This window comes from Dendronephthya gigantea, unplaced genomic scaffold (assembly GCF_004324835.1).
Source record: "Dendronephthya gigantea isolate DGI-Jeju-01 unplaced genomic scaffold, DenGig_1.0 000156F, whole genome shotgun sequence".
In the NCBI taxonomy this organism is placed as follows: domain Eukaryota; kingdom Metazoa; phylum Cnidaria; class Anthozoa; order Malacalcyonacea; family Nephtheidae; genus Dendronephthya; species Dendronephthya gigantea.
The window spans coordinates 265,589-290,221 of NW_021163166.1; the positions used below are offsets into that span (position 1 = coordinate 265,589).

At 38.2% G+C, this 24,633-nt stretch overlaps 2 protein-coding genes across 3 annotated transcripts; one reads left to right on the forward strand and one right to left on the reverse strand.

Moving 5' to 3' along the window:
• Positions 1–1,751: 1,751 nt before the first annotated feature.
• Positions 1,752–9,939, forward strand: LOC114537302. 2 transcript variants are annotated; one of them, XM_028558444.1, is made up of 9 exons: positions 1,752–1,883; positions 1,975–2,168; positions 3,594–3,990; positions 4,181–5,877; positions 6,199–6,545; positions 6,628–6,795; positions 6,962–7,202; positions 7,289–9,776; positions 9,863–9,939. In XM_028558444.1, the coding sequence occupies exons 4-5, from the start codon at positions 5,125–5,127 to the stop codon at positions 6,385–6,387; spliced, it is 942 nt and encodes a 313-aa protein (XP_028414245.1). In that variant the 5' UTR covers positions 1,752–1,883; positions 1,975–2,168; positions 3,594–3,990; positions 4,181–5,124; the 3' UTR covers positions 6,388–6,545; positions 6,628–6,795; positions 6,962–7,202; positions 7,289–9,776; positions 9,863–9,939. The 2 variants fall into 2 exon arrangements, with proteins under 2 accessions (XP_028414245.1, XP_028414246.1); XM_028558445.1 differs by lacking the exons at positions 1,752–1,883; positions 1,975–2,168; positions 3,594–3,990 and having other exon boundaries at positions 4,165–5,877; positions 6,199–6,470.
• A 3,755-nt stretch (positions 9,940–13,694) lies between these two features.
• Positions 13,695–14,502, reverse strand: LOC114537311 (myb/SANT-like DNA-binding domain-containing protein 3). The gene is made up of 2 exons (XM_028558452.1): positions 14,118–14,502; positions 13,695–14,032 (listed from the first exon to the last, which is right to left on the reverse strand). The coding sequence occupies exons 1-2, from the start codon at positions 14,500–14,502 to the stop codon at positions 13,695–13,697; spliced, it is 723 nt and encodes a 240-aa protein (XP_028414253.1).
• Between the last annotated feature and the right edge of the window lie 10,131 nt (positions 14,503–24,633).

Sequence of the window (24,633 nt, forward strand, 5' to 3'; positions counted from 1 at the left end):
TAGTCTCTGTTACCAGGTTTTTCAAAATGGATTTTGCAGCAATAATGAGATCTACATATTCGGAAGTACGATTACATTATGTCATCCGCCCTGTAATATCCGTCCCCGAGGACGGGTGAATTCAAAATTTAAAAACTTGGGCAAAACGAATACTTGGGACATGATTCAAATCATAAAGATGCATTTTGGAAAGTATGATGCAATGTCTTATCTTTGTAGTGTTGTATCTTCGTTTCTTTTCAGCCAAAAGCGACGGTTCGCCAACCATTTTGTTTATAAAATCCTGCTCTATGGTCGGCACTAGATCATAGACAACATATACACATATCTGAAACTGCTATATATTACGGTCAGCGATGTTGCACTTGCTCAATACTTAATATAAATGTGGTCTTATTATACTTAAAAATTAAAATACTTTGTAAACGCTTTCAATTCATACAACTCAGGACGATACAATTTGACTGTAATGACTGACTCACAATTTAATAATGAGTATTACAAAATGAATTGCCCAAGTCAATCACAGAGATAGATTTCTCAAGCAACCTTTACTTTTCAACAAAATCCATTTCTTTTCCATTTCTCAACAAAAATCGCAAAGGGAAGGTGAAGTTTGCTGAAAGGGGGCCAATTTCCTAAGAATTTTATGTCCCCCCCCCCCCCCTGGAAGGGTGATATTACTAGGGGGGGGGCAATATAATATATATATATATATATATATTATATATAATATATATATATATATATATATATATATATATATATATATATATATATATATATATATATATATATTATATACCCTCCATATATGATATATCAACCTATGAAAGAATGCTTAAAAACTTATTTAACCCATTAATTAACCAGCAGTACTCTACCACTGATAAGTAGAATCGTCTGGCGTTTATAGATTGAGTAAATTCTAAAGCAGGCTGCATTTCCCACCAACGGGTTTAGCTCTGGCCTTGTAATCAGAAGAATATGCAACTTTATGGTATTAACAATGCACTCAAATGTACTGTTTATATACAGGTTTATATACTGTTTTTTATATTCAGCTATTTCAATTAAGGTTCCAGTGGGACATTAGATGAATGGTTGAAACTTGAAGGAAATTTTCACCAACTAAGTCACAGAATGATCCACCAACTATGTCACAGAATGATTTATCGATATCTTTTGCAGGGTATAATATTTTGCTTTCCTTCGAACCAATTTTGAATTTTTCAATTTTCGCGCGCTATTTTATTATGAAATCAAATTAAGGCAACCGCTGACCAATATATATAGCAGTTTCAGATATGTGCATATGTTGTCTATGATCTAGTGCCGACCCTGCTCTATTTTTGTACTAAATATCATACGCGAGAAGTACATATTTTTCCTTAAATGTGGGAATTTGCGCAAACACTCGGTCGGGCGGAAATCTCCTTCGGGCGTCTTTCGGGCGTCTTTCGGGCTGTATGTTTTGATATGTGTATCCTAGGAAACCAGATGCCCCGGAAATCGATTTTACCGGTAAAAATCATTCAGACGATGTATTTTAGTTGATTTTCAGCCAAACGTGTGGCTGTCCTTCGCAATTTTTAAGGATGCGGTCGCATGTAAGTTTGGGATTAAGTTCAATCCGGACGGGGATAGTTATGAATTGCAAAAACAAAAATACATCAGATGAAATATGATACTTTAAGCTTTCTTGCTAAGATAACCTTGCGTAAACATAACGTCTGGAAAATGGTAGACCCTCGAGTCCGTACAACAGCACATTGCAAATTAGCAAAATTGCTCGGGGAGAATTTTGTTAATCCACATCGTCATGAAAAGGAGTTGCATATCGGATAGAAACTAGGGTGGTGTTCCCTATTTGTATTGTTTAGGTATAACACAAGCAAGATTAGGAATTTGCCAAGGTATATGAGCTCTTATAAGTTTATGTTTGCATCTTCTTTACATTTTTCAACCATATAGAGAGTGAAAAGCTGCGCGTGGAAGAACAAGGCACTCATCTTGGTTTCGCTTCCTTCTCAAGCGACAACCGAACTAGAGAATTATTGGAGGTTGGCGAAATTAAGAACAAAACATTGTTGATGCGGTGGCTGGATAGAATTGACTTTAAAAATAATACGAGCGGCAATACGGTGTTAAAATGTATGGGGAAAAATGTAAGTAGCCCTAAAATGTTTTACCGATGTAATTCTCAATCTATTTTACTAGGAACAATTGTGATAAAAATGTACTTGGAATCATCTCAAGATACAAGATAAAATATTTATTGAAAGTTTAAAAAGATGATGTTTTGACGCTAACACACGCCATTACCAAGTCACTAAGAAAATAAACGTTCTACAGGGTGTCCCAAATAAACGAAAACTATTGAAATCAGTCATTGTTAAAATTTGAATGCCGTGTTCACGAATTTCAGCTCGTGGGGATTTAATGCAACTAATAAAATGCCAAATGCTTTGTGTTGCTAAAAAAATGGGACATGTCGAAGGTCATGGTCCTTGAGATATATATTTAAATAATGTTATCCATATTTGTAATTTGTAAATATTGTTAGTAAATATCATATTTGCGAACAAGCAAATTTTACTGCATCATATGCATGCATAAAAATGAGTATAGTAAACATTCATACACCTGTGGGTCCCTACAGAGTGCTTAAGCATTCAAACTCTAACAATTGATCTAATTGAACACTCTGCCTATTGAACGTAAGGGTAAGTTTCTTGATGAAAAGCATCTCATTAACCAAGCAGTCAAACTTGCTCTTACACTTTCGCAACACACGAAATTGGTCTTCATTTAACAAAGTCTTATTACCATGACTGTCAGCCAGATGTTTACCAATTGCAGAATACTTATGCTCAGCAACGCCTTGAAGAAGGTGCCGAGTTGTACACCCGACATAGTCTGCATCGCACCGACCACATTGAAAAAGATAAACAACGCATTGCTTGTTGACAACAGGTGGCTTTGTTTCTCCCGGCTTTAAATCTTGTTGAAGCTTTGGTGTTCAGTGTTTTTGATGAAGCACTGCTATTCCAGTGCATTAAGTGAAGACCAAATTCGTGTGCTGCGAAAGTGTAAGAGCAAGTTTGACTGCTTGGTTAATGAGATGCTGTTCATCAAGAAACTTACCCCTACGTTGAATACGCAGAGTGATTCAATTATAGAGCAAAACTATTTGTTCCTTGACCTGATAGGCCGTATTCTGTGGCCGAAAAGTCACTTAGAAAACGATTTTCGTTGCCCCCCTTCAGGCACTACTTGAAAACACGATAGAAAATTAGGACAAATTATAGAAAGTCCAAATTCACTTGTTTTCACCTCCACAAACCTGCAGTTTTCCAGCATTTCATCTTCGAAAAATCAGTGAGTTTGCATGTCTCGCAATACATCGAAGCCATTTTGATTCAGGAAGTGTCTTGGATACTTGGTGTAATATACGACATATATAGCAGATTCAGCAGTTTTATTTGTAAACATGGCGTCTTCCGACTCATGTTTAATTCATTTTGACGGAAAAAAGGCCCACTAACGACTTTTAGTGATGTGTCTTTTCAAAAATTTTTGGATTGTTGTAGTATTTGGCTAACGCTAGATGGAGAACATCGTGATGTTGCACGGAGAAGTTTGGATCTTGTCAGCGAAAACGTGAAAAATGTTAAAACTGACGGTATCGAATATGCAAATTTCTCGTATCACAGAGCTTGTTATTCGGCATTGACAAATAATGTTCACATCAAACGAGCTCAAGTGCGGTGTCAGGATGAAAAAAAAGAACGTAAAGCAGTTGAACTCTCATCTTCTGTTGGTGAAATTGACGAAACAGAACCAGAAGAAGTTCAACCTTCGAAAAAGATGCTGCGGTCTAATCTGGGTTCCGCCTCAACGAGTTCGGCAGTAAGATCAAGGAATCCGCACGTGTTGCTGCACATTTGTATTATTTGCAAGAGAGAAAAGTCTTACTTCACTGAATCGGTAAGTCTGTTTAAAAGGGGTTTTTCTTACTCTCTAAAGTTTTGTATTTATCTTTTTAATAAAATTTGTTGTAGATCATAAATTGTCATGCGTTCATGTTTCGACGATTATATAATTTTTAAGAATAGCTCGTTACATGTCTATATTTAAAAATCGAAAAAAATCAAGTTGGACAAATTGGTATCAGCAGAAACGGTTGATGGGGGGAAATTCAAGGAAGCTGCAACAAGGAAAAATGATGAAAGTGTTTTAATACAAATTGCTAATAAGGACATGGTAGCTTTGGAAGTGAAATACCATAAACGTTGCTATGAAAAGTATACATCATTTCTGACAGTCAAATGAGAAAGAAACAGAAAAACATGAATGCAAATATGAGAAGTCCTTTGATGTTTTCTGTATGGAGTTTGTGAATGCAAGAATTATTAGACAAGATAATATATTCTACATGAAGAAACTGACGAAAGAGTTCATCAAGACTGTGCGACGCGTTGAAAAAGAGGATGCCTCGAGTTATAGATCCTTCCGACTGAAGAAGCGCTTGCGTAAAAGGTTTCCACAACTTGTATTTCATAGACCAAAGGTTCGATCTAAGAGTGAGATTGTTTATGCAGAATGTCTTAGTCAAGCAAGTGTAGCAGAAAGTTTCATGGGCAATAATGAAGAAACATCTCAGAGCTCACAAGAGTCAGATTCTTTTGAAATTGATGGTGAAGGATATGCAAATATGCATGATAGGAGAGCAACACTGAAAGAATTGTATACAGTAGGCATGACATTAAAGAGTGAGTTGCAAGACTAAGCATCCACTTGGTATGAAAACTGGCCACCACTTGCATCGGATATTACTGCTGAAAATGTTCGAAAAGTGGCAAAACCTTGCTTGTTTAATTTTATGACATGGCTGCTAGGGTTTTCAGATGACCCAGAGGATACTGATTACATTGAATTCGAAGAGAAAACAACAGCAAAGGTTTTTTCTCTATGCCAAGACTTAGTGTATGTTGCTAATAAAGGGAAAGTACAGACACCAAAATCCCTAGCATTGGCAATAGCTGTTCGGCAAATATTTGGCTGTTCTGGCTTATTAATATTTTAAATGGTTTTGGACATTGTGTATCACTATCATCAACCATGGCCTATGACTCTGCAATTGCTCAAACAACAATTAACACATCAAACATTCTTCAAAGGGAATTTGTTGCAACCGAGTATGTCAACTTGGTTTACGACAACATAGATTTTGGAGAGGAGATTGAAAAGCAGACTCATGTAACCAATGGTATCATTACACAAAGAGTCTCAGTTCAAACACCATTGAATTCATCAGAACACCCATCAACTGCTATTAAAAAGACACAACGCACAGTAAAAATGCCTTCAACTGACATTGTGCCTTACAGTATAGGAGTAAAGATGACACCAGAATTTCAAACTGTTGAACTGGATCCTGAATATCTAGAACTTTTGTTCAAAGAAGATCCCGCGATTAATGCTTATAAACTGGACTTAGCATATATTTTAGTAAAGTATATATGTTCTTCAGATGAGGAAGTATTGCCAGGATGGACTGGATTTAACACCATGCTTTGTAGTAATGAAACACCTGATGTATCCAGAGTTGGATATTTACCAGTCATTGATGGATCCCCAACAGAATATTCAACCATCAACACAATCCTCACACGGAGTACTGAGATTGCAGATAAATTAGAGCTGAGATATGCTGTGTTAGTTTTCGATGAAGCTGTTTATGCTAAAGTACAACATGTTCGCTGGAAAGAAGAGACATTCTTAAATCGGTTTGTTGTTAGCCTTAGTGAGTTTCACACCATCATGTGTTACCTTTCTGCCATGTCAAAGATCTTTGAAGATGGAGGCTTAAAGGTAAGGACTCATTTTTTTGCATTAGTTTTGTATCATGCATCAACCTCATGTCCAGTGTATTTGTTCTTAAGGAGCAAAATACCAATCCCAACCTCACTTTGAATAAATGAATAGCATAATTTCTCAATTGCCATTAACTGATGATAATAGATTCTTGTGTTAGGTGCTGTACAAGGCCAAATGATCATATTAAACATATTAGGTGCATTTAAAATGATGAGAACTTAGAAGAGGCAAAAATAGAAAACTAGTAAAAGTTTCACTTTTCATTCTATTTCTATATACAGTATAGTCTTAAGTTTATTTTTGTTCTACTTGCAGGATGCATTTATTGAATCTGGTATTGTGAGTGAAGGATCAATCAAAGGTATTCTCTCTGGCAAGCATTACAACCGGGCTGTGTCATGTCACAAGATTATGTATGAAGCACTTCAACGTCTAAGGTTTCAAGCTTTTCTGGATTCCATGACGGAAAAAGACCATGCAGGACGATATTTCTTCATTCATTGAGAGTATGGCAAATTCATTTCCACACGACAAGTTCCTTACTGATGGCATTGAAAATCCAAAGATGCTGCAAATATTACAAGCATGTGAGTGGTTCATTAACGATATGTGTAGTAAATCTAGAACATTTTCATTTTGGAGCATGTATATCAAGATGGCAGGTAATTGTATTATACAATGTTCCATTAATATTGTTGCAGTTCGTTCTTCGTAATAAAATAGAGTATTTTTTTACACATACAGGTGTACTACTGATGTTTATTAGAGCAACAAGAGAAGTAAATTGGGATCTCCACTTAGCAGCTTTCAGAGCTATGCTTCCATGGTTTTTTATTTGTGATAGAGTCAATTATTCCAAATATGGCTCGGCATATATGCTAGAGATGACCGCATTGGAAAGTACGCACCCAGGTACAGTATATAGTTTTATTCATGTTGAAGCAGGATTGTTCGAACAGAGAGGAAGATTATTCTACTTACAACATACCACGTGCAAAGAGCTCACCAGTAAATAATATTATTTGGATAATATTATACTGTAACCAAAGAAATCTCCTATATATTTTTCACTGTGTAGGAATTCATGAAGAAATCTCTAAGAACTTTGCTGTTCAGCGTCAAAGCAGACACGGTTTCTCTGCAGTTGCATGTGACCAGACAATAGAGCAGACTACAAACAGGGATTCTAAAACGAAAGGTGGTTTGATTGGGTTTTCAATGAATCGTTCAACTGTTCATAGATGGCTACTCTCGCAATCAGAAAGAGCTTCAATAACAAACAAGTGCAAAGATATGGCTGGAAATAGTTGTATACCAAGGTAATTTTATAAATTGGGCCGTTGTGCATTCTGCTGTTCATCATTATGTATCATATGCATTCAACTTTTTTAAATTTTATATTCAGAAATCGCAAAGATCTTGATCATACAAAGTGCAAGCGCCATGAGAAATCTGTCAATGATGTGATGAGTACAATTTCGAGTATTATAAACCCATTTGAAACAGAGCAACAGGAGCTAATAAGTTTTGGCAAGTGGTGTAATGGTTGGAAATGATGTTGCGGATACTCTTCTGAACGCAGAGAACATTGGGGAGCAACAGTTTTTGGAATTTACGAAAACGAATTTGTTGAGCGAAGACCCTGACATCTTTACGAAGTTGAAAAAGAACAAACTTCAGACATTTTCCTCAACAAAATCCGTATATTTGAACAACAAAGAAGGAAAGAAGGTGAACATCATGTTAAACAGAAACTTGTTTGCTCGATTATTGGTCATTGCTAAGAGTCGGCATGTCGATCTAAATGAATTGCTCTCGTACAGCCTTGGTACATATCCTCTTTCGTTGTCTACGGCAACTGGAAGACTTGTGAAAACTGCCTAGTCTAAACTTGCTGAAGTATTGGAAAATGAATCTGGAAATCCAGAAGTCAATGTTTGTGCATTTAACAACAATGCACTGATTGTAGATGCTATGGCAGTTATTCAGGCGATGAAAGGAAAATGGAAAACATTTGGCGAATTTGCAGATGCTCTTTTAAACAACCTCATAATGCTAGCACGAAAGTATAATTCCAAACGATTAGATTTCGTTGCAGACAGGTATCCTCTGTTGAGTATAAAGAATGCTGAGAGACAACGAAGAGCTGAAAAAGGAGTCCAGAAAGTTCACATCTTTTGAAAAGATCAGAGTGTTCCAAAACAGTGGGAAAAGTTTTTAAGTTGCGGTGAAAACAAGGAATCCCTCATATCTTTCTTATGTGAACACTGGAGGTCATGTAACTCCTCTCGGTGGTGCTCCATTTCAACTATGTACGTAACTGCTGAAGAAAGATGCTATGTTTTAAATCCCGGTGATTCCCCGAACGATCGTGTTACCAGTAATGAGGTGGCTTCGCTTCATAGCAACCACGAAGAAGCAGACACTCGTTTAATTCTACATGCTAACCACGCAGCAGCAACGTACGATAAAGTTATTATCAACAGCTCTGACACAGATGTTCTTATACTTGCGATTGCCATGCAACAACAGATACAGAAAGAGATTTTCTTTTTGACTGGCACGGGAGATAGACGTCGTTGCGTATCTGTAGCAATTATCTCGAAATTCTTGGGCGTGGATGTTGCTCTTTGTTTACCAGGCTTTCATTAGAAAATATATTTTTTTTCCCGCTTAACGCTTAGGTTGTGACTGTACGAGCTCTTTTCACGGAAAGGGGAAAAAACTGCGTGGAAAACATTGGCTGAATTGCCTGAGTTTGTTGAGTGCTTTTCAATGCTTGGAAGAAACTTCCCTCCTTCAGAAGATCTTGTCAATGAGCTGAACAAATTTACTTGTTTATTGTATGGAGACAAAGCCTCAACAAGTGTGGATGACTCTAGATATGCCTTTTTTAAGGCAGGAAAATGTTCCGATGACGTCTTGCCTCCAACTTGCGATAGCCTTGTCCAACATATATATAGAGCAAATTTTCAAGCAGCATCATGGTATCAGTGTTTAAGGGCAGAAGTCGATCTTCCATCACCTGCTGGCAATGGCTGGACGCTTGACGATAAAGAGCTGGAGATAACTTGGATGACACGCCCACCCGCTCCGCGATCTTTAATTGAGTGTGTTGAGTGTAAATGCAAGACTGGGTGCTCGACCATGCGTTGTTCCTGCAAAAAGGCTGACTTAATGTGCACCGACCTATGTTCGTGTGGTGATTGCCAGAATGCAGTTGTTGAAGATGGTAATGACGATGATAGCAGTTATGGCCTGGCTCAATCTGATGACGATGATGAACTGGATCTGGATTTCGGAGATGGCGAAGATGATGAGTTGTGGCATTAGCTGTCCAATTGAAAGAGTTAAGTTGAACATTTTATTTGTGTCCTAAACTTTTAAGGTGCTCGTAATTCTCCAACAATTTAGGGCATGGGATAGCAGGCAAGGGTCACGTAATCTCGCAAGAAATATCGAAGTTTTTATTGTTAAATGTACATATATTGATATTTGGTTGACATTGATTTAAGATATGCAGTATGTTGTTTCTGTATTACATAGTTTTAACTAGCAAGTTAGTTTATTATAAAGGAGAGGAGTAGCATCAGTGTATAGGATTAGTAAGGCTGTAGGATAATGCGTTCTTTCATTATTTGTAAAATTCCAGGCCTTGTTGTCTGCCAAGTTTGTGTCTTCTTTTCAGGTCAAAGAAAGAAAGATCATCACAATGGAAGAGTTACCAAAATTCAATTACAAGAAGAAAGAGAAGTGCTAGCTTTTAACCTCCAAAAGCGTTGCTGCAGCATGGGAGGGAGAACACGTTCCAGATTTTTCCAGACGGGTTTTTCCTGGTTTTCGTGTACGGCTCAGCAACATGGTATTAAAACATCAGGCTGATATCAACTTTGGTATGCGTGTTTAATATTTTAACATGTACAGTAGTTGTACGTTGCAAATCACGTATTAAATAGATGTACTCTAATTATCTTTTTAGTGGATTGATGATAAGATAAAGGCGTTTGGTAATCAACTTTTTCAAGAAACTGAGATTTTGTAAATAGTTTTGTTGAGAAAACGTATGTATTATACTTGTAGTTAATATAAAACAAAGGTTATGCTGAAAAGTATTGTGTAGTAACTATTTTATAGAACTTGACTAGAAACAAAACGCTCGTTGATGATTTTGATGCGTGTAAATAAAGTTGTTCTAATTTAGTTGTAAATTCCAAGAGCAGAATGCTATAAAAAATTGCAAATTGTCGAATGCTTTTCCGTTTAATTGTTGTCTAAGTCTTCTCTGACTAATTTAGTTTTGAAAAACTAAGAAAATTTGCGAAAAACCTCGTGAAACGCCACTCAAAGCTTCCTTGTTAAAGCTGCTTGCATAGCAAAAATGCTGGAAACTTCATTTAAATACCGGTATAAAACTGCTGAATCTGCTATATATGTCGTATATTACACCAAGTATCCAAGACATTTCCTGAATCAAAATGGCGTCGGTGTATTGCGAAACAAAGGCCCAATTTCCCTTATAGGGAAGAGGACAAGATGATGATGATGATGTATTGCGAAACATGTAAATTTACTGATTTTTCGAATATGAAATGCTCAAAAACTGCAGGTTTGTGGAGGTGAAAACAAGTGAATTTAGACTTTCTATAATTTATCCTAATTTTCTATCGTGTTTTCAAGTAGTGCCCGAAGGGGGGCAACGAAACTGAACGATAATCAGCCACAGAATACGGCCTATGAGTTTCAGACCATTGAATTAACAATGTTTAATCATGCATGAATGTTAATGATCTATTTGTTTTAACTAGCATATTATACAGGGTGTCCCAAAAAAAACGAAAACTATTGAAATCACTCATTGTTAAAATTTGAATGCCGTGTGCACGAATTTCAGCCCGTGGGGATTTAATGCAACTTATAAAATGCTAAATGCTTTGTGTTGCTAGAGAAAAGGGACATTTCGAAGGTCATGGTCTTGAGATGCACATTTAAATAATGTTATCCATATTTGTAAATTGTAAATACTGTTAATAAATATCATTTTTGCGAACAAGCAAATTTTACTGCATCATATGCATGCATAAAAATAAGTATGGTAAACATTCATACACCTGTGGGTCCCAACAGAGTGTTTAAGCATTCAAACTCTAACAATTGCATTGTTATGGGTGATTTCAATAGTTTTTGGTTTTTTTGGGACACCCTGTATAACTTTTATTTTCTTAGTTACTCCTATTGGCTTGATAATAGCGTGTGTTAGCGTTGAAACGTCGTCTCTTTAAACTTTAAATAAATGTTTTATCATTGTATCCTGAGATGATTCCAAGTCCATTTTTATCACAATTTTTCACAGTAAAATGCATAACAAAACCGCTTCTTATGTGTTTTCAATCTTTGCTCATATTCGATCGTGTTATTAAGAGAAGTTACGTCGTCGCCAGGTGGCGGACGTCGGTACGTAAATGTGACGTCGGTACGTAAAGACTGTAAAGGGTATACAACCTAGATAAACCTATCCCAGTCTATGATAATATAAAAGGCGAATAATTTGGTTATTTTAATTGGTAATTTATGTATCGTTCTCCGGGTGATCTGAGAATGAAAACTAGCAAATCATAAACCAGAACCTCGAAGAAAATCAGTTATCATTTCACATGATAACCAGGGCTTCAAATATGCAAGGAAATTTCCTTGCAATTGACAACCACAAAGGGGGAAGGGATCTGTGTTAATAGGATATACTAGAAAATCTTATCACAACCCGGTGTTTTATTAGATGGCATATTCTTAATCACTTGTTCGATTTTGGTGCAAGATACTGGGTTAAGCGAAAACTGGGGTAATAAAGAATCAATTGTGCACTCGGGTTGAGTGTATTCTATGGATTCCATTATTAAAACATAGTCATCTGCCAGTTTCTGTGCAGACTTAGCTGTTGTCTCTCCTAGACTCCTACCGATATAAAATGGTTATTAAATTCTTAATAGGTTTTGTATAGCATGGTTTACCGTTTGTTTTAGTAGGAATACATCTGCGAATAATTTTCCAAATACAACGTGGTGCGTTCTGATTTAATAAGATTTGTTCCTAAACATATTGTTGTTCTGCAACTCGTAATTCTTGTTTAACTTTGTTCTTAATATCTTTGAAAACAAGCCAGTCCCTGGGTTGCGAGGTTTGGCGACCTATCCTGTGCAATAAGTCCTTCTCTTTAATTATTTAATTATTTAATTATTTAATTATTTATTTAATTATTAATTATTTAATTTGATGTATTGCATCCGTTTAATTTGGTTTTTAGTTTGTGTGTTTATCATTATATATAGGGCCGCTGTAATTGGCTAAAGCTGTAGCGTGCACCTAGCCAATTCTGTTTAGATGTATGCGTGTGTGTTTTCCATAACTATATCTAGTATATGTATTTATATAAATGTCAGTATATTCATTAATTGGCGAAGATGAATAAATTCTAAATTCTAAATTCTAATGATTTTATTTCTTACGTAAAAAAGGCAAAGGTTTCGTTTTCATCTTAACGGACCTTATGGGAGCATGTTTATCCAATACACTAAGGAATAGGTCATTAAATGTATCAACCCTGTCCGACACATCATCAAATATCTCTACAGTATCCCACGGGACTGCAGCAATATCTTTCGCAAACTCCGTAACATTATAATCTCTATAGCTTCGCACTCTGCTAATGGTTGGGTTTGTTTTTGGAACTTTGAGACTAAGGCCTGTATTCAAAAAGCTCACTCACACTCACACTCAATGAGTTGCTACTCAACCTTAGTAAGGACGAGTGAGCACTTATCAGGTGTCAACTCACACTTGTCCGGTAGAAGACTACACTCACACTCCAAGCATTCAAAGACAATGCTCACCCTTAAGGGAAGTACTATTTTTGAGTGGAGTGTTAGTGAAGGGTATACCTCCCTTCAGACACACTCCAGCGAACAAACGTATAACAATATGGCGGATCGATGGCTACGAAGGTTAGAATTAGTGAACAATATCCCACGAAACGACTTAAATAGGAGCAAATTATATCATTTTGAGTATGACAACTATGATAATGATCAATTTCGGTCCCGATTCAGGTTAACAAAGTATGGATTTCGTGCACTCCTTGACCTAATCAGAGACAAGTTATTTGCACCTAATGAGAGAGGAAGACCTATTCCAGCCGATATACAACTTTTGTTGACTCTTCGATTTTATGCTACGGGAACGTTCCAAGTAGCTTGCGGCGACCTGTGTGGCATTTCGCAGCCATCAGCAAGTAGAATCATCAAACGTGTATCGGTTGCAATTGCCGGTTTAAAGAATCAATACATTTGTTTTCCTCCTGTCGATATGCTGAATGTTGTCAAATTAGATTTTTGGAGAATTTCTGAATTTCCAGGCGTTGTGGGAGCTATTGATTGTACGCACGTTAAAATACCAAGTCCTGGGGGAGTGAACGCGGAACATTTTAGGAATCGAAAAGGGTACTTTTCGATAAATGTGCAAGCTGTCTGTGGACCTAATTTAGGAATTCAGAACATTGTTGCCCGATGGCCAGGTAGTGTGCATGATGCAAGAATTTTTGACAACTGCATGTCGTCTTTGTGCTCAGTTTGAACGAGGTGACATAGACGGCATGTTGCTGGGTGACAGCGGTTATCCGTGCCGCCAATATCTCCTGACACCTCTTGCTGACCCGCAAACTCAACCAGAACGCCGAAACAATGTTGCACATATACGAACACGAAATACAGTAGAAAGAATGTTCGGCATATGGAAGAGATATCATAAATATCTTTCTTGTTTCATTTTTTTGATCTTGTATTTGGTCTCCGTTGTTGTTCGTCTGTTGTCTTCATTGCCTTTGTCACAGACGTCCAATATTCAAGTTCGGCGTCTAACACCTCCATTTTTCTTTTGTGTTGCATCAACAGATTGGCTTTTTGGAGTTCTAAGAGGTCCATTTCAGCTTCATGCTGTGATGTCTGCATTTTCAAACATTTTTCTTGCGCTGCTGATATTCTTGGCTTTGTTGTGCCTGAGTCCTTCAGAGCCGCCTCAACGATGATAGATGATTTTTGCTGTTGGTTCTGCGCATTTGTACTCGACGCCTGTGAATTATCACTTTCGTTATCTGTGTTGTCTGTAACGTATAAATACATTTCGACGGCTTATTTTAAAACACCGATCACATATTACAAGCATAATTTATTGTGCACTTCAATTACCTGCGACGTAATTATCGTCGTCAAACGAGTTGCTAAGGCTGTCTATTTGATTGGGAATAATTGCGGCTACGGCCGCATCCTCGTCTTCTTGTTGCACACACGATGGACCACCACCCGTCAATTTTGCACGTCTCTTCTCCTTCGCAAGATTCTTCTTGGCACGGGCCTTCACATTTTCCCAGCATTTCATTAACTGCTTCGAATCTCTTTTCGTAACACCAGATTGGGTATTAAATTCTTGTGCTAACTCTTCCCACGCGAGGGTTTTTTGTCTAATTGTCTTATAATCGTTCTTCTTATTTTCGATAACATCTTTGTGTTTTCCAACTAGTTCTATTAACAGAGTCTTTTCTAATTCTGAGTAAAACTGCCTAGGTTGCGACATCTTGTACTGCCTGGTTCTCACTAAATTGTGTGTGCTAATACACCAATAGTCAGCTATTTAAATTACGGAGGTCACAGACATTCGTCACATGTACAACACGAGCTATAGTTAGATTGAATAGGTTTAATTAACAAATCAGAGGCCTCGTGGGATTATATAAACATTATATTTTATTTCCTCGTTGCTGTACCGATGTATAAACCTTCAGTTAGAACTGCGAAATTGATGTTCCCATACGTCATTTACCCTCAATTGTACAATTGTCAACCTTAATTGAAATAGCTGTATTATCCTAATTGTCATTGTACAGTTCTACTTGGATAAGTCATACTCGAGTGCGCTTTATGAATACAAATCGACACGATTTTCCAATGGATGAGCGCACACTCACACAGTGTAACGTTGCACTCATACTCCACCCTCACTCACATTTCAACCATACTTGAGTCAACCTCACTACAGTCTGACTCAGGTGTGAGTGTGAGTGAGCTTTTTGAATACAGGCCTAAGTTGTGCTGTAATAATGTAATGATCGCTGATAGTTGACTTCACCACCCCGCTCCTGTTTACAATACTGGGATTAGAAACCAAGATCACATCAATTATAGATTGGAATAATGCAGTTACCCTTGTCGGTTCAGTAATTAACTGAGTTAGATTCATTGTTAAGCAGAGCGTGTTGAGTGCTTGTGCTTCAGGGCTATTTTCATTCATAATATTACAATTCAAATCACCACAAACCACGATGTCTTTATTATAACATAGCGCCCTGGTATATGTGGGCATAAAATACTGCTCTAAGCATGTTGATGGACAGCTGGGTGGCTTATATGCTACCCATATTAATAAAGACTTTAATTTCCTGTTTTGAACTTTAAACCAAAGTTGTTGAAATCCAGTTTCAGATGTTGCAGTCAATTGCCTAATAGCGTGTACCTTGAGACTATAGTATGAACATAAGCACAAACGCCCCCGCCAGCTTTTTGGACCAGAAACTGGTCCCTAACCGCTGCTAATCTTGTTGTTGTTGTTGTTGTTGTTGTTGTTGTTGTTCTTGTTCTTGTTCTTGTTCTTGTTCTTGTTCTTGTTCTTGTTCTTGTTCTTGTTCTTGTTCTTGTTCTTGTTCTTGTTCTTGTTGTTGTTAGGGGGCGACACTCTTTAAAAAAACCCTAAGGCTCTAGCATTACTTGTTTGATTGGAATGAACCTTGGCACAATTATTCTAAGCAATATTCCGCATCGTTTGACGGAGTTCGAATTTTTACTTTTGACCCTTGAAGCAAGTTACAGGCAATTGTTGATATATTTGCAGCAAATAATATATACATACCATTAATATTCAGCCAATATATAAGTAAACGGAAACTATTAGAAATACATTGTCCTCTCTATTGTTATAAATACAACGCACTTCAGAAATTAAACTCGGTTACGCAGTTCCTGGTCCACTATACAGTAGTACGATCGTACTTGTTTAAAGCGATCATGTCTAATAAGATTATAGCCTTCTATATGAACCTCAGCATTTGATACATTAGAGTTCAGCCAACTTTCTGACACGGCAAAGATGTTATATTGGTTATCAAAAATTAGCTGTTTAACCTGAACCATTGAGTTCTCTGTTTTTTAAGGAGCGTACGTTAAGATGGGCTATACAGGGTGTATCAAAAAAGTGTCCCAAATGTAAAATTTTCGTTTTTCATGATATTTTGCATAACTTGGCAAATTTTTGTGTTCCTAGAGATAGTTAAAACTTATCTGGTATACCTAGGTCAAGTTTGGTTTTTCATTAACAAAATTATGTTACCGGGGGGGTGGTTCCTTTCCACTGATGCTTGGAGGGCTTGCGCGCAAAAATGTAACGCTGAAATTAAGATATCATTTAGATGTCTAAAAGTAGGAAAGCTTTTTAATAAACTGTCAAAGTTTCAGAAAAAATAATGCATACTGGGAGCAACGCGCGACCCCTAAAGGTGACAAATATTTCATTGCGCGCAGTGGATTAAAAGCATCGTTGATTTTAGCGTGACCGATCTCATGCCAGGCTGGGCAAATGAATAAATTAAAGCGAGAAACTGAACACAAAAACAAAGCGATTTATTCGTGATGTTAATCCTCAGCATGTCCACCATTTCATTCTAAGCAAAATGCGGCTCGTCTGAGAATAGTAAACACTGAACAGCGAACCATTTGTTTGTCCATTCGCCTACATTTGCCGTTGGTAGCGTAAGCGATTTGCAAAAAAAAATTTCGAACGAAATGGAGAATTTGAGGCAGGAGAGACAAATGGTTCGCCGTTCGGCATTTACCATGCTCAGACGAGGTGCAGTTTGCTTAGAAAGAAATAGTCGAAATGTTGAGGATTAAAATCACGAATAAAAATCTTGTTATTAAATCGCTTCGTCTTTCTGTTCAGTTTCTCGCTTTAATTTATTCATTTGCCCATGCACCCTTGAAAGAGATCGGTCACGCTAAAATCAACGATGCACTTAATCTACTGCGCGCAATGAAATATTTATCAGCGGGTCGCGCGTTGCTCCCAGTATATGCATTATTTTTTCTGAAACTTTGACAGTTTATTAAAAAGCTTTTCTACTTTTAGACATCTAAATAATATCTCAATTTCAGCTTCACATTTTCGCGCGCAAGCCCTCTCAACATCAGTGGAAAGGAACCACCCCCCCGGTAACATAATTTTGTTTTTGAAAAACCAAACTTGGCCTAGGTATACCAGATAAGTCTTAACTATCTCTATAGGAACACAAAAATTGGCCAAATTCTGCAAAATATCCTAAAAAATGAAAATTTTACATTTGGGACACTTTTTTTGATGCACCCTGTAGTAGTGTCCTTTCCAGTACTTGGACGTAATACTTGTTTTCTCTTGTCTGCAGTGTTTGTTTGTTTGTTCTGCGTGTTTGAATATTAACTCTGCAGTTTATGCGACTAAATTTCTTGTGTTTTCTATGATCATTTCGAAAGGGTGATATAATTGTTGGAATAGCCATACAATTCGTAGCTACACAACTTCTAGGGGATAACAAATCAATCTGCTGTTTACGACTGTTGGTAAAATTATACATTGTAGACGTCGTGTTTATCGAGCATGACTGTCCTCGAGCATATGGCGTCTGGTCTAACTGAACGCTTCCGTTTAAAGTTTGAGGACCAGGGTTTGAAGAAACATCTACACATACCGTTAAGTCTTCTTTAAAGGGTTTCATACATAAGACCAAACACACTGATCCATGTTTTGTTTCTTTGACAACTGCAAATGCAACCTTGAATTTCGATTCAAAGCCGACTCGCTGTATGTTAACATGATATCGAAACGCGATATCGCTGTAAATTCCCGACACTAAGCCATCCACGACCAATCGTTTTAAATCCACAGAAGTAGGACTGTTACATTTAGTATTAGTTGATCCAAATGTACGAAAATTTGTAGATATAATAAAAATAATAAAAATTATGTATGCTGCCGACCGATGTCGCTCCGATGTCGCTGCTCGTTGACATCCACACGAGCTATATACGTAACAGACCATGGTCAGCAACAGCAAGCCGCAGGTCGAGCGCCACGAAATTATCAAGCACAGCAGGCCGAAATGCTGCCAGCGGCACAGCAAATTGGTATTCCCTACGCGGTTGCTGGAGGACAGAGGCGTCCTTACCACGCCATAGCTCATGAAAATACTGAGGCGCTTAACACGTTTCTGACTAGAGAATTGCCAGTTCTTTCTCAACAGATGCAACAAACAATGGACCTGATGAATTAACTGATTGGAAGACAGTGGAACATATATATTTTTATTTATCGTTTTATTTATTCTACGAAAATAACATATCACATAGTTTCAATTTAATAGACTCGGGAGCCGGCTTTATCAAGCCCGTTTAGCTTATAAAATGTCGATAATTCAAAATTAAATAACACTCTTAAATCTCTCTCCTGAATGAGTGCACTTCAATATTATGCACTGAATATGTAGTTGTAAACAATATCCTTGTGTTAAGGTTAAAAACATTTAGTTTGCTTGTTGAATAAAACGATAGACTTCTATTTTCAACAACTATTTAAGCTAAACGGGCCTGATGCAACCGGCCCCAGGTTATAAATTTTGAGTGAAGCATAGTTACGTTACCTTGATACTAACTGAAGCAAAAGTACAGTTAAAAAGTGCTGCATAAACTACTAAAACGTATAATTACTCCGGCATCGGCGACGAAGTTGAAAATTCGCCCCGGTTTTTTTTTGTTTATGTTTTTTTTTTCTTTTTCGTCGTCGCAAGTCAGAAATGGCGCGAATTATTCTAGTATCTAAAACGTGTGTATGACCGTATTTACCTACGTCTCAGTCTTATCTCCCAAGAGTTGTGGTGCACAGCTTTGGCTAATTTTCCAATGCGCGATTCGATTTCGCTCGCATGATACGGCAATTCCTCCAAGAGGAACAAATAAACCGTTGTTTTCATGCTGTTCGATTTAGATTGAATTGGGGTAAAAATATATTTAATACATATAGATTCCGGTCCTATTTTAATAACATCGCTGCTATTTCGCCGTTTAACAAGATGATGTGGTCGTGCATGGGCGCGTTGACACGTCGCGTAGTTTGCAGATGCAGGATCGAAGATTTAATATAACTATATAAGCGGGAATTCTACTACGTCATCAGCCTACGGTCGTTACGGAGTTGTACGGAATTGATACGAGATAGTGCCGACTACTCGCCGAGAACCAATTGTGCTTCGCTTCCCGCCGAAACCAGACGTGTGCTTTTGTATTCTACAAAATTCGCTTATTTGTAAACTTTTTAAAAAGCAAATCCATTCCATCGTTGGACAATTATTTAGGAAACAGAAGAGACAGGATCCCCATTGGATGATTCAGGCATCCTTGAAGATAAGTACACATTATATTGTCACCAATTGTTCCCTTTTCTTAGGAAATCGCTCAAGTGAGACAACGCACTCACAGAGATAAACAAGATGTCTGTTGATGGCGATGCCGTAACAAACACTATTGATGAAATTCCTTCGGAACCTGTTTCTAGTGTAGATATAGCGTCGGTGATAAGCCAACAGAACGCCTTACTTCAAACGCTTGTCAAGCGTATGGACATCTTGGAAGACAAAGCAGCTTCCTCTAGTAGTAGCTCGAGTAGTAGTACGAAAGATATGAACCCCAAGCGGGTCCATGTGATTCTGTCCGATAACTCGGACGAACCAGCCCCAAAGAGGGCCAGAACTGCCCCACAGCTAGGGCAACAGCATGGTAGCAAAGACTTCACTGACGAGCAAACCATTGAGGTCGAAGAGAATGACGATACATTGAGCATTTTTGGCAGCTCAAGTGTAAGCGACAATGAGTCAGATGTTAACGATGAAGATTTTCTTACTAACATCTCACAAGATCTCTATACCTCCGAGGATGTAGGCCCGCCTATTTCAGAAAAACTTGCCAAAGACACTGACAGAAATTTCGAATCGGAATTGACTACTGAGAAACTGAAATGCCTGTTGAATAAACATAAGCGCCCAAAGAATTGCAAGTCATTATACGTACCAAAAATAAACCCCGAAATATGGGGACATTTACCAGGGTATGTCAAGAAGAAAGACATAAAGCTTGCAAATCTGCAAGATACCTTGCTGGTCAGCATCGCTGCACTATCAAATTCCATGAATGACCTTCTGGCAATGTCGAATAAAGAGGCTGATAAGCATACAAGCCATAGATCAATTGCCTCAAAATTAACGGATGCAATAGCAATGATAAGTCACGTCTCCAAAGAGCTCTCTTTCCGGCGTCGAGATCAGATTCGACCACTACTTAATAAAGATCTTAAGCAGGCTTGTGCACGCAATAACAAAGTTGACACAATGTTGTTTAGATCAGACTTGGCCAGTAAGATCCCACAGTTCAAACAAGCTAGTAGGGTAGTGCAGAGTGTGGCCACACCAGATCGTTTTGCCACACCTGGCTCTCGTTCCCAACAAAATAACTACCGCCAACAACCGAGTCATCGTCCTTTTTTATCCCAGCGGGGGAGGGGCCAGTACCCTCCCAGTCAATATCCTGCCAGGAGACACAATTACCAGAACCAACAAAACCAGTTCCAACCCAAGAAGAGATTTCCGAAGAACTAGGCTGTGTTGAGGTAAATAAATTTCCTGTGTTTGTTCAAAATAGACTTCTTCCTTATTTGAACTCCAAAGCCGCCGCGTTTAAAGCTGGGCAAATTAGCTTGTATTATAATAAATGGGCTGAACTAACATCAGATAGAGAGATATTACAAACAGTAAAGGGCGCGGTCATTGACTTTGTGGACACACCACCTATACAAATGGCGTATCCACATAACTCTATTTGCAAAGACCATGCAAGCTTGGTGGAACACGAAATTCAAACGCTCATTGAGAAGCGGGTCATTGTACCTAGTAAACATGAAGCTGGAGAATTCATATCACCAGTATTTTCAGTGCTTAAGACAACCGGCAAGGTACGTCTCGTATTAAATCTGAAAAAATTTAATACATCGGTATCCAATGCGCATTTTAAAATGGATAACATCCACACGGTACTCAAGCTAGTTACCAAAGATTGCTGGATGGCATCTTTAGATCTGAAGGACGCATATTACAGTGTAAAAATAGACCCAGGTTGTCAAAAATTTCTAAAATTCTGTTTTGCCGGTAACCTCTACCAGTTCACTGTCTTTCCGAATGGCTTATCCACCTGTCCCAGGAAATTCACAAAACTTCTTAAACCACCACTGGCTAAGCTGAGGGTAGACAGTCACATTATAATTGCATACATAGACGATCTATATTTACAAGGCAAATCCTTTTCCGAGTGTGTGAACACAGTAATCAAAACTGTTAGGCTCCTTGAAGAATTGGGGTTTGTCATACATCCGGATAAATCCGTACTAACCCCATGCCAGACATTAACTTTCTTAGGCTTTGTCATCAACTCTAAGACTATGAGAGTTACACTGACAGATGAGAAGGTCAAAAACCTGAGAGACCTTATAATATCAGCTTTAGACTCAGCAGACTCCATAAAGATACGGTCAGTTGCTAAAATAATTGGTCACATGGTAGCTAGCCTACCAGCTACCAGATACGGTGCATTATACTACCGTAAATTAGATATGGATAAAACAAACGCCTTGAAAAGAAATCAGGGCAACTTTGACTCCTTGATGAGTATTTCAGCAGAAGGCCGACATGAGCTGACATGGTGGCTAGATAATGTAGAGGATTGCTTTGGTGATATTATCAAACCCCCTATAGATGTAGTGGTATACTCGGATGCATCCCTGAAGGGCTGGGGGGCCGCCTTTGAGTCCTTAAGAACAGGTGGAAACTAGGACACACTAGAATCAAATACTCATATTAATGTGCTTGAATTGAAGGCGGCACTATTTGCCTTGAAATCATGTAGTACCGAGTGTTGTCAAAAACATGTTAAGATAATGATAGACAACAGTGCTGCTGTCTTTATGATTAACAATATGGGTTCAAGTCACACAGAATTAGGTAATTCTGTAGTTGTTGAAATATGGGAGTTCTGCATTAAGTCAAGAATCTGGCTTACTGCAGCACATGTACCCGGTGCCCTTAATGTAGCTGCAGATCAGGAATCGAGACGTGTCTATAGAGATTCAGAATGGAGGTTAAACCCCCGTATTTTACAGGACGCTTTAATTGCCCTGAATTTCAAGCCCGAAATTGATCTTTTCGCATCTAGACTGAACAATCAATGCCCAAAGTACTGCTCATTTAGACATGACCCAGGTGCATCAATCATTGATGCATTTACAATATCATGGAATGGCCTAAAAATATATGCCTTTCCACCTTTCAGTTGTATTCTCCAGGTGGTACAGAAGATAATCCAGGACAGAGCGGAAGGAATTTTAGTCGTTCCGAACTGGGCGACACAATCATGGTTTCCCCTTCTGAATCAACTTCTCGTTCAACCCCCAAGGACTGTGCGGCCCTCCAAACAGATGCTAACACCCCCAGCGATGCCGGAGGAGATCCATCCAATGCATCGAAAGCTCGAGCTACTGATATGTCGTGTGTCAGGAACCAGATAGTGTCCCTAGGGGTATCCGACTCAGCTGTTAAAGTCATTATGGCATCTTGGAGAGAGGGTACAAGAACCCAATACCAGACCTATTTCTCAAAGTGGAAAAAGTTTTGTTTAACAAAGGAATGTGATTTTCTGACAGCACCAGTGACCACAGGCGTTGATTTTCTTGCTAGCCTCTTCGACTCAGGTTATTCTTACAGCTCCATAAACACGGCAAGAAGTGCATTGTCGTCTCTGTTCCACATCGACCCACCATTTGGGCAACAGACCTTAGTCAAACGCTTTATGAAGGGTGTTTTTGAGTTAAAGCCGAGCCTGCCAAAATATTCAGATATATGGGATATTAGTACAGTTTTTAATTTTGTTCGAAACCAACCGGATATTTCCATGATGACACTAAAGGAACTCACTCACCAACTAACTTTCCTCTTACTTATACTAAGTGGACAAAGATGTCAGACCATTCAACTGTTGTCAATTGAGAATTTAAGTATGACATCTGATAAATGTATTTTTTATATTCGTAGTAAGGTAAAACAGACCCGACCAGGGACACATGTACCCCCTATTGAGTTTTGCAGTTATCAGCATGACAAAAAGCTATGTGTCGTGCATCACATTAAACATTATCTAGAACGGACAGAAAAGAAACGCCAGGAGAACTGCAAACAGTTACTAATCGGACTCCAAAAACCTCACGCTGCCGTATCGTCAGAAACTATCGGCCGTTGGTGCAAGGAATTCTTGAAGACTGCTGGTGTTGACACAAACAAATTTACAGCACACAGCACCAGAGCTGCGTCAACTTCGCATCTGGCATCCAATACGGTTGATGTCCCGTCCATCCTTAAGGCAGTCGGCTGGTCCAATGAACGTACATTTCAGACTTTCTATCACAAGGAAACTGAGAAATCTTCGTTTAATTTTGGTTCGGCATTACTAAATAGCCTATAATTCAATAAATGTTTGTAAAACCCTACACAACGATTTATTACCTTTGTACCGTGTTTTTTGCTCCCTGCCAGCTTTGAAATCTCGTATCAATTCCGTACAACTCCGTAACGACCGTAGGCTGATGACGTAGTAGAATTTAAAAATTCAACGAGGCTTACCTGTAAGGTGAAGTTGGATTTGAATTCTGCAAGTCATCAGCCAGGGAGTGAAGGAGTTGTACGCCCTCCCGTAAAGCATCAATAGATTTCAGAGAGGATACCAATATAGAAAATTCCCCGCCCTTTACTCTTCACTCCACGCATGTAGCAAAAAACTCAGCTATGAAATTTGGTTCTCGGCGAGTAGTCGGCACTATCTCGTATCAATTCCGTACAACTCCTTCACTCCCTGGCTGATGACTTGCAGAATTCAAATCCAACTTCACCTTACAGGTAAGCCTCGTTGAATTTTTAAATTCCAAAGGCAAAGTGTAAGACGAAGCGAATGTATCATGCGGTTTATTTACGTTTTTGAACAATTGAACTTCTATACTGCGATGTGCTTCTGAATTTCGCGATCGAACACTTAGGTTCGCAAGGCATCAAATGCGAATATGTATGCGAAACAATACGCGAACTGTATAGTTTATGTTCAGAAGCTCTATATTGAAGACTGGCACGTGCGCCGGAGTTAACGCCAGAACGGCGTCTTGTTGCATTTTAACATGCAAAATGTATGATGACAATAATGACAACTTAAATATGTCAAATCAAGAAATTATTTAACGTTAATTCAGTTGTGACCTATTCTGTAAACTAATGTATTGCAGTAAGGGTATTAAAAGTTTTGCGAGAGTTCAATATGTCTTTGGGCCAAAAAAGCACAAAGTTCATTGACAATTTGAAACATCCAACGCTCATGACACCAAATATGGTGTACGGCTCCGTATTCTTTAACTCTTCTGATGCAATGTTCGATGCGTATTCGACATTTTGAAAACTCTCTGTTGAACAATTGTTTCCTCAAATTACCACCAACCTGTCTATAGGGCGTGAGAAAAGGATAAATGCCGGGATATCTTTTGTCATCTAAA

Excerpts from the sequence above, each read along its gene's own strand:
- LOC114537302 (XM_028558444.1), top strand. The coding sequence starts at position 5,125 with ATGGCCTATGACTCTGCAATTGCTCAAACAACAATTAACACATCAAAC. Across the intron at positions 5,878-6,198 it reads TTGAAGATGGAGGCTTAAAG|GATGCATTTATTGAATCTGG; the intron begins GTAAGGACTCAT and ends TTCTACTTGCAG.
- LOC114537311 (XM_028558452.1), bottom strand. The coding sequence starts at position 14,502 with ATGTCGCAACCTAGGCAGTTTTACTCAGAATTAGAAAAGACTCTGTTA. Across the intron at positions 14,033-14,117 it reads CGACGATAATTACGTCGCAG|ACAACACAGATAACGAAAGT; the intron begins GTAATTGAAGTG and ends TATACGTTACAG.